The sequence below is a fragment of the Orbicella franksi genome, chromosome 1, assembly GCF_964199315.1.
Source record: "Orbicella franksi chromosome 1, jaOrbFran1.1, whole genome shotgun sequence".
NCBI lineage: Eukaryota > Metazoa > Cnidaria > Anthozoa > Scleractinia > Merulinidae > Orbicella > Orbicella franksi.
In genome coordinates, this window is record NC_138145.1 from 3216502 (window position 1) to 3238354 (window position 21853).

The 21853-nt window shown below is 38.1% G+C and overlaps 2 protein-coding genes across 2 annotated transcripts; one reads left to right on the forward strand and one right to left on the reverse strand.

The window, feature by feature from the left end:
- Window positions 1-23: 23 nt before the first annotated feature.
- LOC145485523 (integrator complex subunit 5-like) lies at window positions 24-14459 on the forward strand. The gene is made up of 25 exons (XM_081464187.1): window positions 24-71; window positions 323-527; window positions 1033-1157; window positions 1581-1632; window positions 2006-2108; window positions 2839-2934; window positions 3611-3800; window positions 3919-4051; window positions 4359-4422; window positions 4691-4791; window positions 5155-5213; window positions 5404-5576; window positions 6716-6824; window positions 7630-7752; window positions 8585-8652; window positions 8888-9108; window positions 9929-10038; window positions 10259-10292; window positions 10747-10922; window positions 11564-11778; window positions 12431-12501; window positions 13043-13191; window positions 13504-13608; window positions 14092-14152; window positions 14302-14459. Exons 1-25 carry the CDS (start codon window positions 42-44, stop codon window positions 14403-14405), a joined length of 2877 nt encoding a protein of 958 aa, XP_081320313.1. The 5' UTR covers window positions 24-41; the 3' UTR covers window positions 14406-14459.
- Window positions 14460-14536: 77 nt separating this feature from the next.
- Window positions 14537-20247, reverse strand: LOC145485529 (uncharacterized). Its single transcript, XM_081464192.1, has 2 exons — window positions 19916-20247; window positions 14537-19091 (listed from the first exon to the last, which is right to left on the reverse strand). Exon 2 carries the CDS (start codon window positions 19087-19089, stop codon window positions 16993-16995), a length of 2097 nt encoding a protein of 698 aa, XP_081320318.1. The 5' UTR covers window positions 19090-19091; window positions 19916-20247; the 3' UTR covers window positions 14537-16992.
- Window positions 20248-21853: the final 1606 nt, after the last annotated feature.

The window sequence follows — 21853 nt, forward strand, 5'->3', positions numbered from 1 at the left end:
TTTCATAAAAGGAAAAGACTGGGACTAGTAGAAGATGCAAGATGGCGGACAAGGTTGCGGAAGATTCGAAGGTGCAACAAACACTTTTTTTGAATCTGTTTGTAGTTACAGCTGTTTCAAACTGGTCTTGATGTTTTTTTCTCCTTAGTTGTTAATTTTTCCGTATTGAATTCGTTACCCCGGAGTGTAAAGAGACGCACACTCAGACAAATCTTGTTAGGGCAGTCGAGCTCCTATTTGAGCTTAATTCAACACCGCTGAGATGTTGGATAGTCCTGGTTTGTTTTTCTAATTTTTCGCCTTACATTTATCTAAAAACCAGAATTTAAAGTTACGATTGCAGTCATTTTTGAGTGGCAAGGACGAATCAGGCCAAATCTTATCCAATGTGGAGAAGACGCAATGTGCAATTGTGTTGTTGCATTCTCTTCCGTGTGCAAGACACGCTGTCTTAGAACAGCTGTGTGATGTGTTCCATGAAGCTGTCCAGAAGTACGTGGTGGAGTTTGAAAGACAGGCATTATCTGGTGAGTTTTATTTCTATTCCAACACAGGCACCTCTCAAAGAATCTACATTCAAATTATTGACATTTCTGTTTTTGTTGATGTTATTGTTGTTTTTATTTGTTTGTTTGTTTCTTTTTTTTCTTTTTGAATTTTTCTGCGCTGATACATTTACTTTATAAAATGAATTGACTTGATTTCAGAAACATTTCCATTGGCGTGATCCAGTTCTAAATTCTTAACGCTTGTTTCATTTACATGATGATAATTATTAATATCAATTTGTCATGAGATACTGCACTTCTCCAAGGGACCAAAGGTTTAATTTTCAAGCTGATTTTGCTGTGAAACCTCACCACAGATTTTGTGACATAAAATTATTTACAACAGGAAGACTATTAATATGTGATTGTGGCTTGCAACTGGCCCAAAAGAAAGAGGACACAGTTTTACCCAACATTTTATCTGCCGAAAAAAATATGTTATATGTTTATGTACATGTAATTTATTGTATTATTGTTTTGACAGGAAACACAGGCTGCTATCCTGATGCTCTTGATCCAGAGCTGATGTCAGCTTTGCAGAATGTCAGTGAAGTTGTTTGCAGATTTGTTGACAATAACCCCACTGCTTGGGCTCCACTTATTTGCCAGGTACTATTTACATGTTATTATGGATATGTTGTCATTGCATACACTGTATGTACTAAGTGTTATTTCTTGGCTCTCTGTGGATATTTCTGTTAAAATATTATTAATAAAAAGAAGTCAATCAGGATTACTAGAATGATACACTGCTGGTACGGTCTGGAAATCTACTGTAAGTGTCCTGTACAAAGTTGAGTTATTCCTCAATCCTCCTGCACGGTTTGATGTACATTTAGAATGCCCGTATATAGATAGAAACCTGCAAGAGTCAAAAAGAAGTTTTGGAGTCTTAATACTTCTGTCTTAGAGACTGCTATAATATTATTGAAATTTTTAATTACTTAATTGGGATTGACTAACCCTGTTTAAATATTTATACTGTAAGTTAACATTTATGTAAGTGTACAAAACTATTGTGTTACTTTGCAGTGGTCTTTAAATCTTCTTGGACAAGTTGTCACAAAAAATAATGGAAGAAGAGGTGCGCTAAAAAACTCTGACAAGCATAGCATGTCAAGTGTGTAGTCATTGAATGTAATGTCCTCAGGTATCTTGCTAAACATACAATTTCTATTTTAAATTCTTTGTTTGAAACTACAACAAAATAACAAGTATCACTGTACTATCTGTACCAAATACAAATCAAGGCCAATTGCATACATTGTAACTCTTCCATTTAACCATGAGACAAATATTATTTAAAATTATTCAGTTGTAATAAAACATTTAACAATAGTCTGGGTGAGGCTTGAGTCCTAAATAATTTGACTGTACACTTCTGTTGAAGATCATGTACAACTGTAATTTAGTTCACTTCAGTTTTTTTACATGGAAATATGTTCTCTTTATTACAGCTTCCAATATCGCAATGTCACTTAGCGAGGGTCTTCATAAGTGGATGTTATTTCCTGCTGTTCAGAGATTAATGGATATTGCAGTCCACTGTAGTGCAAAATTGTAAGCCGATTGATTTCTTGTGACTTACCAATATTTATAAATTTTGTGCTTTTACTTGAATGTATGTGCATGTAAATCCAGTCATACAAATTATATAACAGGAGTTTCATTCACACTTTCAGCAGGAGGGCACCTGGTTTTCACAAGCAGGCAAAACTATTTGAACTGAACTTCTTTATGAGAAAAACTTTTCGCTAGATTGTCAAACCATCCAGACAAAATCATCCTCACAGCCGGTCAAATTATGTGGTGCCCGGCTCTGAATGAAACTCCTGATATAATGTATGCATGTGATTTACAGTACCGTACATGATTGTGTAATTGCAGCTCTGTTGTATGACAGACTTGCCCTAGATTGAGGCAAATGAAGTTTATTGCATAATAAATGTATCAAAGAACAGTCACTTACTGAGCTTGGGCCACCCATGCCACAATGAGGAGTTTTAAATGCACATTTTGTACATCAATCAAATATAGATTCAGTCATTGAAAATGGCATGCATAGCACACAGACATAAAATGTACATGTACGTCAGCAAAGTAATACTCTAACAGTAACTCTTCTAACCCCAACCCCCTGTGGTTTTGGGCTGTGTAACAGTAACTAGTTAGTGTAAAATTATGCTAAATTCCAACCTAATATATTGCCCAAGCAATGTCATTACTTTATACATGTACTTTATTACTTTATACTGTTCTTTATCTAACTGTAATTCTTTTTTGTTGTTAGAGTTGGGCGTGGCCAGGCTGATATTTGTGTGGAGTGCTTGCTTCAAATAGCTGTGAACAGTTCCCCTCATCTGGATTGGGTTGTAGCTCACATTGGGTAATTTGTGTCTTGTTTTACGTTTATAATATAATATAGTGATGTAAAGCACACTGAATCATTTCAGGGAAAGTCAAACTATGATTATTTAAAATTAAATTAATAATTATTATTATAATTATAATCCTATCTATAACAAAATTCTTGATCATGATTGGTTCTCTGCGTGCCTATTTATCATCATATCACCGTGCGATCACGTGGGTGTCCAATTACAGGTATCCAGTTTGAACTTTGTGTAGTTAGATACCTGTAATTGGATACCCATGTGATTTGCACATCAATTATGCGAGCTTTAATGGCTTCCTTTGCAGTGTTTCCTACAGTTTTCAAAACTTGTGAAAAGTGCTGTGGACGTTTTCGCTCAAAAGAAGTTCTCAAAAGACATTTGTTATTCTGAGATTTGTTATAGATACGATTCATTAGTAATTGGATCTTGTGTTGTACAATTCAGGGAGTAATCATGTTCATAATTTCAAATCGGCTTTGCGCTTCGCCCTCGTTCGATTTGAAATTATTCACGTGTTTACTCCCTGAATTGTACTCTAGTCAGTCCAATTACTATTACTTGTCACTGAAATTCTTACATGTAAGCCTGATCACCATGATTATAATCATCAATGAAACAACTGGCAATGTTGCTTATTTAAATACAATTTACAAACTACTCTTTCAGGTCTCATTTCCATCAGGTTTTTATTCCCAAGTTGCTGTCTACGGCATTAAAAGAATACACTGCAAGTCACTGCTCTGGGGGAAGTGCTGGAGATGCCTCTGTAATGACTCCTACTGTAGTGCAGGTCCTCACATATCTTTCTCTTCAACATTCTCAAGAGATCAAGAGCAATCTATTGGCTTTGTTTCATGTAGGTGTTTAATTGACACTGTTAGTAATGTATTATGTGTAGTGTATGTTGTATGGGAGTTGCTGTGTTGTACATAGTGATATAGTCACTAATTCAGGTCTGTTGTTTTATGGTCTAGGAAAGTACAACAAAATCGAGCAAGACAGATCCTGAAAGAGAGGAACAGCTTTCCACTCTTCCTTTTCTTCTTCACATTGCTACCTTGTCACCCAACTTACTGAAGGGGACTATAACAGAGTTCATTGATGTTTGTAAGTTAGTTAAGTCTATGTCTGCACATGTCTCATTATTACATTATTAAATTGTATTGTATTGTATTGTATTGTATTGTATTGTATTGTATTGTATTGTATTGTATTGTATTGTATTGTATTGTATTATATTATATTATATGTAGTTAGAGAATTGACAACATAATGTACATGTACCTGTGGTTGGGGTGGCCATGTTTGTTGTAGTTTAGTTGAAAAGGCAAAACTACTTGTAGATGAAAATAAATTAATGGTATTAATTACAATGTCCCAGGGGTTAATTCTGTTTATCTTGTTACATTTTTAGTGACTCCTGAAGTTCTTGTTCAATTGTTAGAACAGTCTAAGAAGAGAGGAGAAAGGAAAACAAGGTACATGTAATCATGATCTCAATAGATATTCCACCTTTCTTTAATAATAAGATGAAATGAAATTGTTTTATTTATAATTATTTAAATTCGTAAATCTTAACACCTGACTGTATTTTTTGTTGTTGTCAATTTAGGTATCTGCGTGGATATCTATTCTTGTTATAGTTTAAGACTTGTGTTGTTTTCGGTAAATGAGTAAACTACTTGTAACTAAAGTTAGTTTTATTAGCCCACTGATAAATATGTTAATTTACATTTCATTCCAAAGCCTGGTGTCGTTACTTGTCAATGTGATCAAAAACACAGGAGAAGGAGCTCTTGAAGTTTTCCAGCTTTTACTTGAAAACTGCCAGACACCTGAGGATAGGGGTAATTTGCTTACTTCCTCGAGTTAACTTGTAACACACCTAATGATGTAAACTGTGTACTTGTATTTTTAAGTTTGGTACGTTTCTTGCAGTAGTAGCTCTTCAGGCTTGTTCCAGACCTCTATTTTTGGCTTCTTGAATTATATATATTCAAAAGTGATGCTCTAGTCCTTTCCAAACACCCAAACAGGCCTGGGAAGAGCACCTTGCCATTTATTTCAAACTTAAGTGTTCCTGTAAGTTGGCCTAGGGTGTTACAAAAGGCACCATTGTCAAACATTTTCTTACTACAGTAGGTAACAAAATTAAAAATGACTGTGTGTTCTTCAAAAATCGTTCTCTGTCTGTTATATTGTGACTTCAGGTTTAATGCATGTTGATGTGACCCAAGCTGAGTTACAAAAAATATTCACTTTTATAATGGTGAGTTTTAATTTCATAAAATAATTTGCTTGATTTATTTATAGAAAAACTTGAATAAGCTAATTTGGATTTAAATCTTCAGGATTTACATTGCACACTTCTCCTTGATACTGAAATTAGCTACATACGTGTACAGTACTCATTAAAAAAGATACAACTTTTCAATTTGTGTTTAATGTTGCTATTTTAGGGATTGCTGTTGAACAGACTTGAAGAAGTTGCTCTTCAGAGGCACAACCTTTTCTACAAAAACACTTCCATGGCATCACTGGACACCAGAAGGACAGAGAGTGAATTTCTCACAGAAATGGCTTGTCATTCAAAATACTTGTGCAAGGCACTATTGGCTTCATGTGGCAACAAGTAAGATCTGCTTGCGTACATTGTGCATTGCTTACAACTCAAACCCTTATTCTTGATTCTTCTCCCCCTCCCCCCACCCCACCCCTCACCCTTAAGAAAAGCTATTTCATAAAAAAAAAGTCAACAAAAATTAAAGAGGCTGCCTCTCCACTCAAGAGTATTATTTTTTTGGACAGCAATCTTATTCCTAGTTGGTAAGGGGAGGGGGAGAGGGGGGACTGTGCCCACAAGGGACCCCACAAGGTAAGGTGCAAAAGCCAAGTACAGAGTGAGAAATAAGTCCACGATGCTTGGCAGCTACAACCATGAAGGCTTTTGAGGATTAAGGACTGTATCAATACTCCTAGACTTGCCTCGTAAAAGCCACGGAAACCATTGCTAAGCACCAGTCTGTTTAGCCAGAGTCTGAGACAATCTGAAGTTTGCTTGGTCTTACTCCTGGGGAGGGGGGTGGAGGTACCTCCAGAAAAGTTTGGTGGGGGTGTGCAGCCCACTTCCCAAAACCCTTACCCTACATATAATTATGACCAACATCTGCATTTTTTGCCGCCCTAGTTACAACCTGACCACAAATTCAATAGCCTATTTATGACCGTTGCAGCTGACACAGTTGTCCTAAACTTAAGTCATGAAGGGCTTTGGTTGATGGTCTTATTGATAATGATGAAAAAGTAGCTTCTTCTAAGAAACATACCCAGTTCAAAACCAGAGTGCTAAAACCATACCCTATTTTATTACCAAAATGGCCAAAATCGATACCCTATTTATGACCAAAATGGCTGAAAAACCCAACCCTTTGGGGCCGCACATACCTATATAAGGGAGTTCCCCCTTCCCCGGGGTCTTACTACATGGTGAGAGACTAAGACCAAAATACCTCTGATGATATGAGAATCAGGCTACAGTGTAATGAGTCACTACAGTACTGTAAATAGAAATTCAGTTTTATGGCACAAACAGATGCTATGACACATAAATGAACACTACCTGTGCATGTGTGTAGGAGAGCTAATACAAGGTAAAAATGTCAAAAACCATTTTTAGCAAGATGGTAAAACAATGTTACATGTACAACTGTAGCTTAAGATATTGCTGACAATTTTGCATTGATCTTTGAGTTTGTTCTTATTTGTTCACAGGGTTTCAAATATTTTTCAAATATTGGTCATCATTGCCATTCATAGTGGACGAACTTCAGCTGCCGGAATTCTGAATTTAGTCCTGATGAATAGCAGATCTGCACAGTCTGTAAGATATTACTGAACAAAGCTTCTTGCTTTGTTGACATAATAATTATTATTTCAGAGATGAATTCCGTGAAAGAAGTTTACTACATTACAATCTGTCAAGTGTGTTTCTTTTAGTGTTGCTTATCTACAAAGCAGAGTGGCAAACAACTGGGATTTTAAATCAACCAGATTGGGATGTTTGTAGAGGGTCATACCTGTATGGGGTATTCTCGTGATGCGTGATTAGCTGATTTTATTTTCCGTGAAACGTGAATTTAGGAAATTATTCTTCGTGATCCATGGCTTGAAGGTTTTGGGTGACCCGTGAAGAACTTGAATTATTCACCAATATTCGTGATTTCACCACTCAATTCTACGTGATTTTGAGACCCAGATCCTCCGAATGGTTAGAGTCGTCTATTGAGAGTGACTTACAGACATGCGATTTGCAGTATGGACCCTTGACTTAGCCTTTCATGATTTTTCTTTCTTCAAACACTCTTTCTAGTGTATTGAACAGGTTATTAAAAGAGAATGTTACTTGCTTATTTGTGTGATTCAGGAAAACGAAATTTTTATATCCGTGATCCGTGATCCTCTATTTTTTTTCGTTCGTGAACCGTGTCATGGAACCCCCCTGTACGACCCCCTTTGTACAAATCCATCTTCAGACATGTAAAACTGAGTGTTACTCTTGCCATAACAAATGTGTTGCATGTTCACTTACCACAATTCAGTCAACAGCACGTGCACACATGTATGTTGCAAGTTCTCCCTATAGACATTGAATGTACATTTGACTTAATTTGTTTGTTTGTTTGTAGCTTCAGCTGTTTGCTCAGCTTCATGGTGAACTGGAGTTGTACTATGCACAGCTGGTAGACGATGTTGTTAAAGCTTGTTTGTCAACTGTCAAATATCCAGGTGCTGCTTCAAGTTCAAATCAGGTACTGTTAGCGTATTGCAAACACGTTAAGCTTTGTTGTGTTCTTGATTGTTACGAAATTAAATTTGGGTTATTGACCAAGCAAGAGGTCAAGATGGCTTGATATTGGCCAAGTTCCTTTTTTGCATGTTTATGGACCGAGACAGAGTCGAGGTCCATAAACACGCAAAAAAAAGAGGCCAATATCCAGCCATCTTGACCGAACAAGCTTGGGCAATAAAGGATTTATTATATGGCTTTCAAGGAAATTTTTCTTGTGGGACACGGCAGGTAATCCCAAGTGGGCAAGATACTGTAGCTCCATCTTGCCTGCTCGGGTAGTCAATCACAGTGCAAGAATAATAAAAGGCATTATTTAGCTGCATGACTTTAGACAGTCCTTCTGAGAAATTGTTCTCATTAAAGGTTAATTTACACATGGATACATACATTGCACAGCTGGTAGAAGTTGTCTTTGTCATATGGAACAGTTGCAAAGAGTCTTTGCCAAGCCCTGGGGTTTAACTAGTTTGCAGTAGTGAGACATGTTTGGCATTTCAAGTAACAGTCTTTGGTTTCCTGTTAGAATCGATCGTTGAGAAAGGGAAAAAGCATTGCCTGTTACATGTTTTTTGCATGTTCTTTGCTGCTGACTGGATCATTCCAGAATAAATAATAGTGCACCGAAAATATGCATATTGACATGAACAGGAGTGGGTATGAATTGACAGTAGTTCATGTGAGTCTCACTTAACACTCGCAATTTATAGCTGCAGCTGAAGATATGATTTTTGTCTATTTTGATTTGTTTTCTTTTTTTGTTTTTTGTTTTGTTTTGTTTTGTCTTTTTGCAGTTATTGCATTTAATGAGTAATTTTCACCGAATGATTTCCACTGAGAACGGAAGTCAACTTCTGTCAAGGTATGAAGTAACGGTCACAGAAAATTAAGCCACCATGTAGAGCTTTTGTGTTTCTATTAATCCATACTTGGAGGTCAAAAACAGCCTTTTGAATTTGCGACGTCTGCACACCGCTTGTTTTTATTCATTTCTGGACTGAGGAATCATACTATCGGTTCTAAAGTAATTATTTCAATTACTGATGCTGAAGTGTTCAGGAAGCAGGTTTATTAACCATTTTCCCATGACATTATAGGTCAAAGCTATCAGCAACACTTCAGAGACATCACAGTGTGTTTGCTAATTTACTCATTCATCCAAACCTACAAGTGTCCTTAAAATCTCTTGCCCTTCTTCTGTCGCTGGACAAAACTCTTCCTGATAAAGTGTCTAACATGATGAAGATGTGCAGTAACTGTGTTGGTTTATTCTACAAGTTACTGCACAACATGGAAAAACAAGAAGGAAAAATAACAGGTACGAGAGTTGTATGTTTGGCTAAAAAGTGTTGGCTGTCCGGTCCAAGTGCTTTTTAGTTTATCGAAAGGGTCGTTCCTTTTCCTGTGCGCCCAAACATTAATAAGAGCCACGGCCTCTAAATATGGAGAGTCCGACGACAGGACGGAAAATTCAAATTTCCTTTTATTGCGTCAAAAAGACCCTTTAAGTAAACTTTTCAGAAATATATTTAAAAGGTCCGGCAAGTTCACATTTTGGTGGAATTTACGGAAAGTTCGAAATACCGCCCAATCATCCAAGATGGCCGATGGAATTTTGCAAAATTGCGCATTTTCAACAGGCTATTACAGAAAGAAGGGAACTTGCCTTGATTTCATATTCACACAGTTTGTAATTTACGCTTTGATCATTCTCTGGGCTCAAAATCATACAACTGTAATACAACTATAATATCGCAGCTAAATTTACATGCCAACTATTTCAACTGTTTTTAGAGGGTCGTGACTCTACTGATGTACGAATCTCTCGACAAATAAGAGGTTCTAAGGAAAGAGCTATAGATATGGCGTTTGACAATGAACTGTGTAGTAAATAACTGAAAACATTCATTTGCTACGAGTATGATGGATTCTAACATTTCCTATCTTTGGATTTGCCAGGAGTGACTTGTTTACTCAGTTATGCAGCGCCTAGGCAATAAACGCAGTTTGACAGATAGTGATGCCATGATGTTTTCTTTGGAATCACCTCCTTCATTGTAATAGTCTCCTGCATTCTTTTCAGACAAATTTAATTGTGATTAACAGTGCTTAAGGTGTGTCTTTTGCTTGTGTCGCAGAAACAGTAAAATCCATAAAACTCTGTAGGAAGATGTTTCTTCTACTCTCCAAAGATGATAGATGTCGATTGTATTTATTGAGGCTTCTAGTGGAAGGCACATTGCAAAAGGTAACAAAGCAATATCATCCTTAATCAACCGAATTGATTTGATTTTTAAATGAAATTGGAGTCACTGTAATTAAGCTGTACACGAAGGGTTTCGTGTGAAAATGCACTTCAATTCTCCGTGTCAATGTTTATTATTCAAGAGTAAACCTTTATGTATCAGCTTGTCATGTGACAACTCGTTAAAGTATTTTGTAACTTTAATTTTTTTTTTTTTCCATAGGAGCATGTTTGTTTGTTTGGTGGGGTTTTGCCAGGTAAGATGAAGTTCAAAAGCCTGTTTTAATAAGCACTGCTCAAAAATGAGACCGTATCCAGTCAAGAAAAACCCATCCCCCTCTCGAGTTTTACCTTCTTAATTTGCCCTCATTTTTTCGTTATGTCGCTCTGCACGAGGCAAGCTGGAAAAAAAAGAGGTCAAACAATGCAATGTTCTTGTAGCCTTCGTTGAGGAAATGTCTCACACTATTTGGCACTCAAAGGGTTTCATGGTGCATTTATAAGTTTACTTTTATTTTCCGTCTAAATAAGAACAAGTACGTACAAATTCAAGCATCACAAGATAGTGCTTAGATTGAATAATATTATTATTGACATAAATGGGTGTAGAAGAAATTTGCACAAAATGTTTATTTGTTTGTTTTGTTGAATGTTTGGTTGGGGAAGACCTACCTTTTATGGAGGTAACTTTTATTTGTATTATTATTTCAGCTGAACCAACTGAGTCAGAAAAAGACTTGACAAAGATCAACGTTTCTTTGTTAGAGCGCAACAGAAATCCGCACATCTCTTCTCATCTGCCTCTTACTCCCTCATCCGTCTTCTTCAGTGGAATTGTTGGCGATATTGACAAAAACAACAGAACAAAAACAGCTGACAAAACAAAGGTAATTGCTTTACCTTGCTATGAACGTGTTGTGTTTTCTGTCGTTTTGTTTTGTTTGTTTGTTTGTTTGTTTGTTTGTTTGTTTGTTTCTACAACCTTGATCAGAAGGGTTGCAAAACTTCATTTTATACGCATTTTGCCCTGTCCCACCCCTGTGCAGTGTTGAGAAAACACTTTCATCTGACACAAGTTTGCATTTACCATTTTTTCGCCAACAAGGAAAGGGGGAACAGGGGTACTGACATTTGTTCTCTAGGTATCACGGTTGTGTTTTTGCGCATTTTTTTGCGCATTTTGTGCAAGTACTTTGTTGAGTAGCAACAAAGTAGTCTGGTAATTCGTTATGTTTTAATCAAATAATAACGGAAGTGTCAGACAGTAGCAGAGCAGTAAACAATCAAGTCTATGGAGCAACACTGATTGTGTATCTACAAAGGATAATGGTGAGGGAGGTGCGGGGGCCTCATGGTATTAGTGCTGGTGAATTTAATGGTGGTGGTAACCCTAGCATCCCATCCAGGGGAGAGTAGTCTAAATATTCCCAGTCGCTTCATGCTACAGAAACTGGGATAAGCTCCGGCCTGATGGGATGGGCCACTTGGCTCGTATGCAGACTTCGCCTTTTTTTTTTCTTTATTTTAGTCTCAGGTATGGCAGCATACAAGCCAGATGCTTGTGGATATTGTGTTTATCCTATGCACGTGTGACCAGGAGGATGCAGATCAGGGTAACTTAACTCTTCATCATAAATACGTGGACTCTTTGTCACTGCTGTTAATGGAGCTGGTTTGCCCTGATGTTGTTCCCATCACCTTTGACTGGCCAGATGACGAAAGCCTCAAGTTTACAATAGAACGGTAGGTTTGAAGATCATCACGCACATTAATTTGTTCTCCCAGTCTATCGGCTGGAAAATATATAATCAAGAAAGATTAGAAGTATTACTAACCGACGTTTCGATGCATCAAGCACCATTCTCAAGACTGAGATCGTTAATGCTAATGATGTTTGTTACATTTACATAATTCACGCGCAGTGGATTGCAATCCTTCTCAAACTCAACTCGTAAATAACAACTTTGACATTAACATTAACGACCTCAGTCTTGAGAATGATGCTTGATGCATCGAAACGTCGGTTAATAATACTTTTAGTCTTTCTTGTCAAGTGCTGTAACAAGTGTCTGTAAAGAGGGCTTAGGTAAATATTGGACGACTGGTAGACTAGTAGATCTTGTTGGCGAAGGGTGGACTTATATATATATGAACCTGAGAGCGGACAGTCTAAAACTGCTTTATTGCATAAAAATCTATGTGTACCTTGAGGGCCAGTATCGATTGATCTAGAGTAACAGGAGGACTGGTTGAAGAGACACTGTAATTCACTCCATCATTATCACATCATGCTCTGCTTCATGAAGGGAGCAGTTACAATTTAAGAAGACAAGCATTGTTTGAAGCAACATTTCAATGTTTATGTCTAAACTATTGCTGCCTTGCTTTCTTCCAGCGATTTGCGGATAAAGAAAACTTTTGATGACAATCCCATATTATGGGCGCTTGTGAGCATTGTCGCTAGAGGTAGGTGGTCGTTAGTTTTCACTGGCAGAAGTTTTATTACACTGCTGTTGCACTGATAAACAATACACATGATATTCACTGTAATGTAATCTTAAAATAGTATGAGGAAGATGTGGTGGTGTGGTACGCAGCATTCCACAACGAGCTGTCCGTGTATGAGTCAAATGGTTTTCACTGTACATGCTTTTTGAAGTTTGGGATTAGTCGAAGTCAAAACTGGAAGAAAGGAGATATAAATAGAAAAGTTACGAATACCTAAGTCGGAATTAATTCTTATCTTTGACTAGTTTAACCGTGCTTTGACCAACGTGGCCTTGGTTAGAGAGAAGACACAGCGTGATATTCAAGTATCACAGCCGAGAATACAACATACACACATACATAGTCTTTACTTCAGCACAGTGAAAGCATCACTTAACACAGACCTGGGTCACACTGAGGAATGATTATGCCACAAAATTCTTTATTGGGAGATAAAAAGGAATGTGCAGTGTGTAGCGAATGTAGTAATTTGAAGTCATGTTGATCGTCGTTTTTCTAGGTGTGTCCTCGCTGTCCAAGTGCAGTCCTTTAGTGTCCAGTCTGTTAGCCACCATCATGTCATACTGGGAGGTGTACAGAGGTTCATCAGTTGACCAATCAACGCTCAATTTTAAAGTCACGTGTTTTATTACTGATATTATGACAAAGGTGTGTTTAATTCATTACTTGTACCGTACCCAAGCTGCACGCTTTTTGCCTTTACCTCAGTCAAACCGAGACAGGAAACCAAGAACCTTGTTTTGTCTTCCTGCCACCAGAACTTAAGAAGTAGCATTTCTTGCCAAAGTACCCCTAACGACACTGTTTTGAAATTAAACAATACTTCGTTTAAAATTGGCTTTTGCTGAAGTCCTCTTTAATACCTCGTGGATCGAGAAGTAAAATGCGAGTGTCATGGTGATAAGGCAGAACTCAAGTAGTGTCATAGATCGTGTTGGTAATTTTGATTCATTATCTTAGGCAAGTTGGCTGCCTCCTCCTCTAAGTCGTGCAGGAGCTGTGTTTGGTCTTCTTCAGCCAAAGGAAATTTTCACGGTACTCAACACTATGTGGAAAGTGCTGAAGGTGTGTCCTTTCTTATCTTACAAATTTGCTGTTAGAGTTTCATTTATCAAAGAATCAATGGTCTGCAATTAATGCAAGTAACAGTCATACAATGCTACAAGTGAGTGTGTTGTATATCATACACAAGCAATTAGTAAAGGTAAATTGAGTCACGAGTAAGGTTATTCTATCTAATAATGTAATGTTAAGTTTTAACGGGAAATAACTATACGGTGTGACGGAACCTTAGAGCTTATGGCGGGAAGCAGCGGTAGGCTGTGGTGAACGCGGGAAATTATGGCGGGGAATATGCAGAACACGGCACATTATGGCGAGAAAATACTGTTACATACAACCCTTGGGGTATCGCTGGGTAAGCATAAAGCTGTAATTTCCTCAGCAGAGGATATGAAAGGGTTTTATTCCGGGAAGACGGGACGATGAAGAAATAAATTGCTTGGACATTCCTGACTATACAGTGTACATGTATTGTATTTCTCTTAGGAGTTCCCTCCTCCAAGCTCCGCCATGACACCAGAAGCTACGCGGCAAAGATGGCAGCAAGGTAACAAGAAATCTTCTTTGTTATATTTGTGTTGTGTGTCTACCAGCCTAGGTAGAGCAAGTGTCATTGATAGCCGTTATCTCTGTTGTCTTTGCACAGTTGATGTATCCCAACACACTTTTTTGTTGCTATTTTTTGTCGCTTTTCAGGTACAGCCTTTAAGACTCAAAAGGAAGTAGTTAAGGCGATCTTTGTGAATAATATTGAAAGGCTTGGTCACCACTATGCTCGAGTGTTTGATAAATCTTGGTGAATTAGTACACCAGTGTCAGGAGGTCAAAATGTAAATAAATGTATAGTTACCGAGTCTGAAGTGTGTTCTGTATTTGTCTTGACAAACCTTGACCAGCTTTTGTACTTAACCGATTTTTTTTTGTTCAAATCTAGCGGAAAATTAAAACAATTCAACCATTCTGACTTTTAAGTGTGGTAAATTCATCGATTCGGCCCTCATCTCTTCAGACGCTATAATTTCAAGAGATCAATGATCTGTTACTTATAATTTGAGGCAAATTAACCTAGCTGCCTTAATTTCTCGTCGATCAACATCGTTTTTCTTTTTTCATTAGAGTGAATTCGTGTAACCCGTTCCTTATATGTTAATGAGGCGCATAATATTCTAATGACCAGTTTGGTTACGCAAGAGATTGTTTTGCCGTTAGAATGTACTGGACTGTTTAAAATCTGAACCAGAATATTATTTGCAAGGGAAAAAACAGTGAAGATGGGCGGAACACGCGTAGTACTTTTGAATATTCTTGCCATTTTTTCAGTGATGTTACATTACATTATATGGCTGGCTTTCTTACGCCTGTGGCTGAGAAACACTACTCGCGCTGGTACTTGCACGCCGGCATGCAAACATCGGAAGAAAACAATATCTCATTTAAGGCTTGTTATTTTGAATAAATGTCCACAATTAGGAATTTGAAGCGCAAGGAGAGTTTTCTTTTCTATTCAACCTTGATTCCCAAAATTTGGAAATGGGGACAAATGGCATGGTTCGGAAATTTCCCGGGAAATTAAATTTTCCAAAAAAAGCGGAGATTATTTAATTTCCGCAAAGCGAACCATTCAACCGAAAATACCGGAAGGAAAATCAAATTTAGGACAAAATTCCGGGAAAGAAATTTTCGAAAATTTGGATACACCTCGCGAGATTGTTCTTGTGTTCTTAAATTCCAGAAAATGCTCTTCAACTCGTCAATTTAGATTTCCAGAAATTCAAACCGGAATTTTTCACCCAATGGAAAGTGACATTGGTTTCAGTTTGGTGCGTGCTTTTTTAATTGTTTTTCTCATTACCACTTGGTGAGTCTTATTAGCATATAAAAAACTGGTTATACGAATTCACTCTACCGATCGCGCAATACATACCTATCACGCGTGCACACACACAGACGCATCTGTGTCAGTTTGTGGCATTTCGCTCGTTCTGTTGACCTCAGACCAAAATGGTGTGAGACAAGAAAAAGTGTAGTTAGTAAATCGACCGGCTGGAATTGAAATCAGACTGATACTTCAATACGCTTGATATGTATATTACATATAATTTGTCTGACCTGTGTGAAGCTGAGAATAGGACTGGAAAATTTCAAAGGTGTATTTGCCCGTGTGTGGTCAATATAGCGATGACCAGCAATCGCCTTTCTTTCGCTTCAGTTGAGATCGACAAAAATTCGGCTCTACCCCGGTGGAAAAGTTTGTCTCACAGGTGGTCACGTGACCAGCCGCAACCAGAGTCTTTCTCCCAACGACAAGAGAGGCAGAAGAGATAGAGCCTGGGAACGAGATTGAAACGATATTCCTCAGTGACGTCGCGAGTTCTGTGAGGATTATTGTGGTTTCCGAAAAGCGAGGACAACAAGAGATTTGTAAAGGCCAGTGTTTTTTAATCAACGCTCTCCCATCTTTTATGCGAGATTTCGTGCTGGAAGTTGGTCGGATCACTTATTTTATTTTGAGGTGCTCTTTGCACTCGTGTCGAATGTCTTTTGATAAAGTAAAAATGAAATATTTCAAACCCCGTTATCGTGGATTTTTTTATATTACGTATTGACTATAATCCCGGCAGCTGAGAACAATGTAGTAACAGATTTTCGACGGAAAGAGTTATTTAAATCTCTTAAGAGTATTATTCTATGTTTCTTTGGAAATGGTAAGCGATTCCTTACAGTCATTTTGGTTGTCCAGTTGACCAAATTATCGGAGTTCGAGCATACTATAAAGTGGTTCGTTGAATTCAAAAATTTATGGCCAGAGAACACGAAAGCGTCACCTGCTAATTAATACTGTTTAGAACGAAAATTGAGATAAATATATATAGCACATTTTTTTATCTCCATATTCGTCTTTTCACTCCATAGTATTCCAAGCAGACGCCTTTGGGCTCGTCGTATTCTTCCTTCAGATAGACTGCGTGATGAGTTAAGGGTGGGGGGATTTAAGAGTGACAATTAATGTAACTTGTGCTATTTTTACGGAAACCTCTCTACGAGAAGCAAGCACAATGCTTGAAGTTGAAAATGCGGCCCTTTAGCATTGAGTAGGCATCAAAAGAAAAAAAAAAAAAAAAAAAAAAAAAAAAATATATATATATATATATATATATATATATATATATATATGTCAAAATGTTTGAATTCTTAGTCGGTAAATAAAAACGAGTTCACTTTTTTGCTTCCCATATTTATTTCAACCCTTTAATGATTAACTACACCACTGTATTAATTATGAACAACAATTTACCGTTGTCCTTCGTCATGTATGACTTAATTATTAACTCAGCAGCTACAAATTATTTCCTTCAGGCTGCAAAGAACATTACTCAGACCAGCGTTCTACACACTCACGTTTTCATTTAAGTACATCCCATGCTTGTCTTTGCATCTGTATGCTCCTTGGTCGTAACTATCACAACGGAGTATCTTCCACTGGTTATTTCTCCAAGCAACACGAATTTGGTGTTGGTGTGAAGCTCCTTGCGTTGTCGTTTTCAGGAAAGAGTTTCCTTTTCCCTTGGCGTCTTTCACTTCATCTGCAGTTAAAGTTATTTCGTGCGTGTGTGCACCTGGGGGAGTCTTGGTGGCGTCTTCCATCTTCAGCGTGAGAGGTCTCTCTGTAGGCTCCGTGGGTACAACACCAGAACCCACCAATGGTTCTCTGTACATGTAGCCATACGATTTTGAGTTCATGAGAAGATCTTTTGTTGCTTCCAGTTCCTTCCATACAGAGCTTCCTTCTCCGTGAACAGGCATTATGGGGTAGCGCTGACGCAGCACTCCCACGTCGTTTATAGGTGGAAAAAAGATGCGTATTCCGCTGGCTCGGGTAATCTTCACATCGCCGTTTCGATCCAAAACACCAACGCTGTTTTTCGTCGTGTCTGCAGCATCAGTGCTTACTTCCTTTCCCGAGAAAAAGGCCGAAGGAGTCTGATAGTACTTTTTGCTGTTGGTACCATTGTAGGCTTTATCTGGGGTCCTACCTCCATAGCGACCGAACTGAAACACTGTCTTTCCGTAGGCTGTCCTCTCAGAACCTTTGTACTCGAGATCAAATGGGTTCCATCTGTTCAGGGGTGTCAGATAGATTATTTCCAACGGAATCGCATATGAGAACTTCTGGGTGATGCTTGTACATCTGGGGTTCCTCTTAGGACCTTTGCAGGTGGTCATCTTCATTCCAGCCACTTTGGGTTGAGTGGTCATAGCCATAAACAGGTTTTCATCTGAATAACCACGATGCCTTATTGACTGTCCCATTGCGTCTTTCTCCAAGACTTTGAACCATCGATGGTAGTACGCAACGTTCAGCTTCCCTGTTTTCTTGGGGTCGAGGGTATGCGCTGGTAATCCAAACGCTTCATCAGTTAAGCTGCCTTGGTAGTTATCTTTGCCAGGAATCTCACTCATAATTTCATCGAGCAACGTAAATTTAGGATTGTTGGTCCCCTCTGACCACTTGTCGGAGTCTTTGGGATTCAGCTGGAATCTTGCAGCTCTGGTACTTGTTTGCTCTTCATATTTCCGTCTTGAGGGAAGTCTGCTCTGAAACTCGTCAACCACTCGAAACCTGTTCAAGGGAAAATCACCACTCAGTGGATGACATAAAATTCGGTAATTCCATTGAGCAAAGACAGGGATGGTACCATTGATTATTTCCATGATAGTGGTTGGCAGGAACGAAAAGTTTTCAAGATTATCTTTTCTTCCCGTGTAGGAGGTAAAGCGAACTTTCTCTTGTAAGTCGAACCAAGATTTTGCATCAATGAAATGCCGGTCGCTTTCAAAGGGCTCATCGATGTCTTTCGTTGCCGTGGTCCATGCGCCTTCCAGGTAGCACAGCACTGGCTTGAAGTATTTTCTGTAATCCCTGACGGTATAATTCTGCGATTTCCATGCCTTAAACCATTCACGCATCTCAACGATTTGTTCATCTACCGTAAGCTTATTTTTGACCTCGGGTGGAACTTCTGGAAATGGAATCTCTTCTGTAGCGTGGTAGTCTTTGCTGGTTTTGTTGGCCATGTAGAGACGATAGTCATTGTGCCTAGTCCTGAATTCCACTCCGTTGAGGACTCCAATGAATTCTCCCAAACCAACAGTACGAATATTGTTAGCGTGTTCGTGAATTGCCATAAGCCTGCCGCTGTTTCCATGGGTGTCTGAATAGTAATTACGCGTTCCTTCGCGACCATGCCGAACCTGCTTCACCCCAGAGTGGCCTTCAGATCTGATACGTTCTTCGACAAACAGCTGCTGTAGCATGACCTGTCGAGAGAGTGGTCCCAAAACGCCACGAATCGACTCCAATTCGGCTACAAGTTCCTTTCCGGTGTCTTGGAAGGCACTCGTTACTCTGTTGAGCTCTTCTGTGTCACATGTTTTAACGGTAAGTGCAGTCAAGACCAACAGCAGTTGGAAGGCTGCAGCCATTTCTACAAAGACGGACGAAAAGTTTACAATAATAATAATAGTCAGATGAAAGTTTCCTTCACAAACGACCCTTAGTCAGAAGCGCTCTCGGGTACGAACGTTTAAGATTAAGGTCCCAAACACTGGCTGGATGCCACTAAATAGTTTAAATCAATGGTTGGTAACTCAGTCGCACAGATATAGTGTTGGAACACTCGACCTGCAATGGGCCTCTATCTTTCTTAGAATGATTACTGCAGGACGTGCAGGGTGCAAAAACCAGACTCCTTGTGATCACATTTCGACACATTTTTGTTACAAGTCGAGGAAAGGAAACGAATGGAAAAGACCCCAGAAATTAAATAAAATTCCTCAATAAAACATTAAATATGCGACTATAAATCGTTGTATTTTCTTCAAGAAAGGAAGGTGCTGTAATGAATTGTATTTGTTAACTGTAACTCCACTGCAGCAAAAGCAAAAACACGGCGAACGTTTTTGGTAAAGTTAAAATGTATATTACTTGCCTCCACTATTTAGAAAGAAAGCTAATCTATCCGTTGTGTTAACGTTTAGAGTTTCAACTGCCCATTATGTGTCTTATCCGAAAACGTTAACTGTTTCCATCTGCATGGAACTAATGACAAAAAGCACATAATTATCTAATGTTAAAAGTCCTACAGCGAAAGTCTCCTCCTTGATACATAAAATGTGTTTGGATATCAATGTTGCGCATTTCTTTCTGTTTCTTTGCAGTATGCAATAAACCGGGTTTTTTAAGAGAAAGTATTCTTTGAATTGCAAAAATAGAATGTATAAATAAAAGAAACAAATAACATAAACCTACTTTGCCCGGGGTTTAAAGCTTCGGTACTCCTCTAAAAGACAATTGGTGTTCCAGAAATGTATGTCTTCTCCAGAACGAGACAACTGCAAAATGATTCTGGTCTTGCAGGGCTTCAAATTTAAGTGAGCTGCAAGAAAACAGAACGTGTCAATTGTCCCGTGCGAGTTTACAGGAGATATTGTCATGTTAATAAATTCAACATTTCATTAGTCCTTATCTTTGGCATTGAATAGGAGACTTATCTCTGGACAAATATGTATATACTACTGTCAATATCTGCCACTGTTTCAAGGAAAAATAAACTAAACCAGAAAGATAATAAATAAGTAACTTCCGGCGCATCTGCTTTAGTTGAACTTATAGTATGAAGTTGATACTTTTAGTACAATTTTCTTTTGTTTTTGCACTGACGTTTAGGGTCCTTTTATCTCTATTTCTCTGAATATTTTAATCCTGAAACTAAAGGAAAAAAAAAGAAATATATATATATATATATAAAACTACTATAAGTACTATTTATAGGAACAACTACTATCTTAACTGCAATGACATTTTTTTTTCTATGTTATGTTATGTTATGTTATGTTATTTTATTCAATTGGGCTTTCATGTAGCTAATTAGTAGTATCCTTATCCGTCGCCTAAAACGAAACTGCAGAGTATTTTTTATTGTTTCTCGTGTGAAATTAACACTGCTTACATATTAGAACACTGCTTTATATTACAGAGTTAAATTTATAAGAAAAACAAACAAAAAAAAAAACGAAAAAAATCGCGCTTCACTTTCAACCCTAACCTTAAAACAATACTATGAATTGTGAAGGTGAATTAATCAACATGACACGAGCGTGGGACAAAGAAAAATTCTGAGTCCCCGACAGGAATCGAACCCGTGACCTCCCGAACACCGGGCGGGCGCTCTATCCACTCAGCTACGAGAACTCATGGAGAGCAAGGTCATTTAACTGAGTTCATATATGATAGGTGTCCTGCATACTGCTAGGATCAACGCTATCGAATTCATCGTGGGTAGTGATATTATTAACTTATCACTACCCACGATGAATTCGATAGCGTTGATCCTAGCAGTATGCAGGACACCTATCATAAATGAACTCAGTTAAATGACCTTGGTCTCAATGAGTTCTCGTAGCTCAGTGGATAGAGCGCCCCCCCCCCCCCCCCCCCCCCCGGTGTTCGGGAGGTCATGGGTTCGATTCCCACGCTCGTGTCATGTTGATTAATTCACCTTCACATTTCATTACCAAGCTTAAAATTCACCATCTTTATTAACTTATCAATACTATGAATTCTATTTAAATAATTCCGTGGCTGTTTTATAGCTTTTTCGAATAGCGAAGCATTAGACTTGGAGACAGTATAATAGTATGTATTTTTGTCTTTTTGCATATGTATTTGTTTTATTCTATGCGTTAATCTTGGTTTTTGTAAGAGCGTCTATCAATGTCTGGCAGAAAAAGAAATTGCAGTCCTGTGATTGCCGTATTATTTTTCTAACTTTCCTTTTGAATTGAATGTACAACCGTGATCTTTTAAGCTAAAGTTTCATGGTTTCCTTTCTTGCAACAGTTTAGCTAAATGTAATTTCTTTAAAAACACTCTGAGGGACTAATACGATAACTAGTTACTCAGAGTCGTAGAGACTTCAATATTTTCACTAGAAAGAATATCTGGGGCACCTTTCATCTTGTCCGGCACAGGTAACCTTTTAGTTGTTTCAGTTTTTCAAAGCGAGTGTAATGCTTACACTTTTCCAGTTCTTGTGAGACCCGTAAATAGTTTTGACAGGATCAAACTTCTACCGATCCTAAGATTTTTGATGAAATTCAGATTATTTTGGTGACTGCTGGGATTTGGAGAAAATGCTCCAAAATCCTAGCTAACGAACTACAGTGGTTGTTTTGGAATAGACAGTTG

What these genes read in the sequence shown, in the direction of transcription:
- LOC145485529 (XM_081464192.1), bottom strand. Translation starts at nt 19,089, where the DNA reads ATGGCTGCAGCCTTCCAACTGCTGTTGGTCTTGACTGCACTTACCGTT.
- LOC145485523 (XM_081464187.1), top strand. Translation starts at nt 42, where the DNA reads ATGGCGGACAAGGTTGCGGAAGATTCGAAG. An exon ending in GGGCTCCACTTATTTGCCAG is followed by an intron (nt 1,158 to 1,580) that starts GTACTATTTACA and finishes GTTACTTTGCAG; the next exon opens with TGGTCTTTAAATCTTCTTGG. An exon ending in GCGGCAAAGATGGCAGCAAG is followed by an intron (nt 14,153 to 14,301) that starts GTAACAAGAAAT and finishes GTCGCTTTTCAG; the next exon opens with GTACAGCCTTTAAGACTCAA.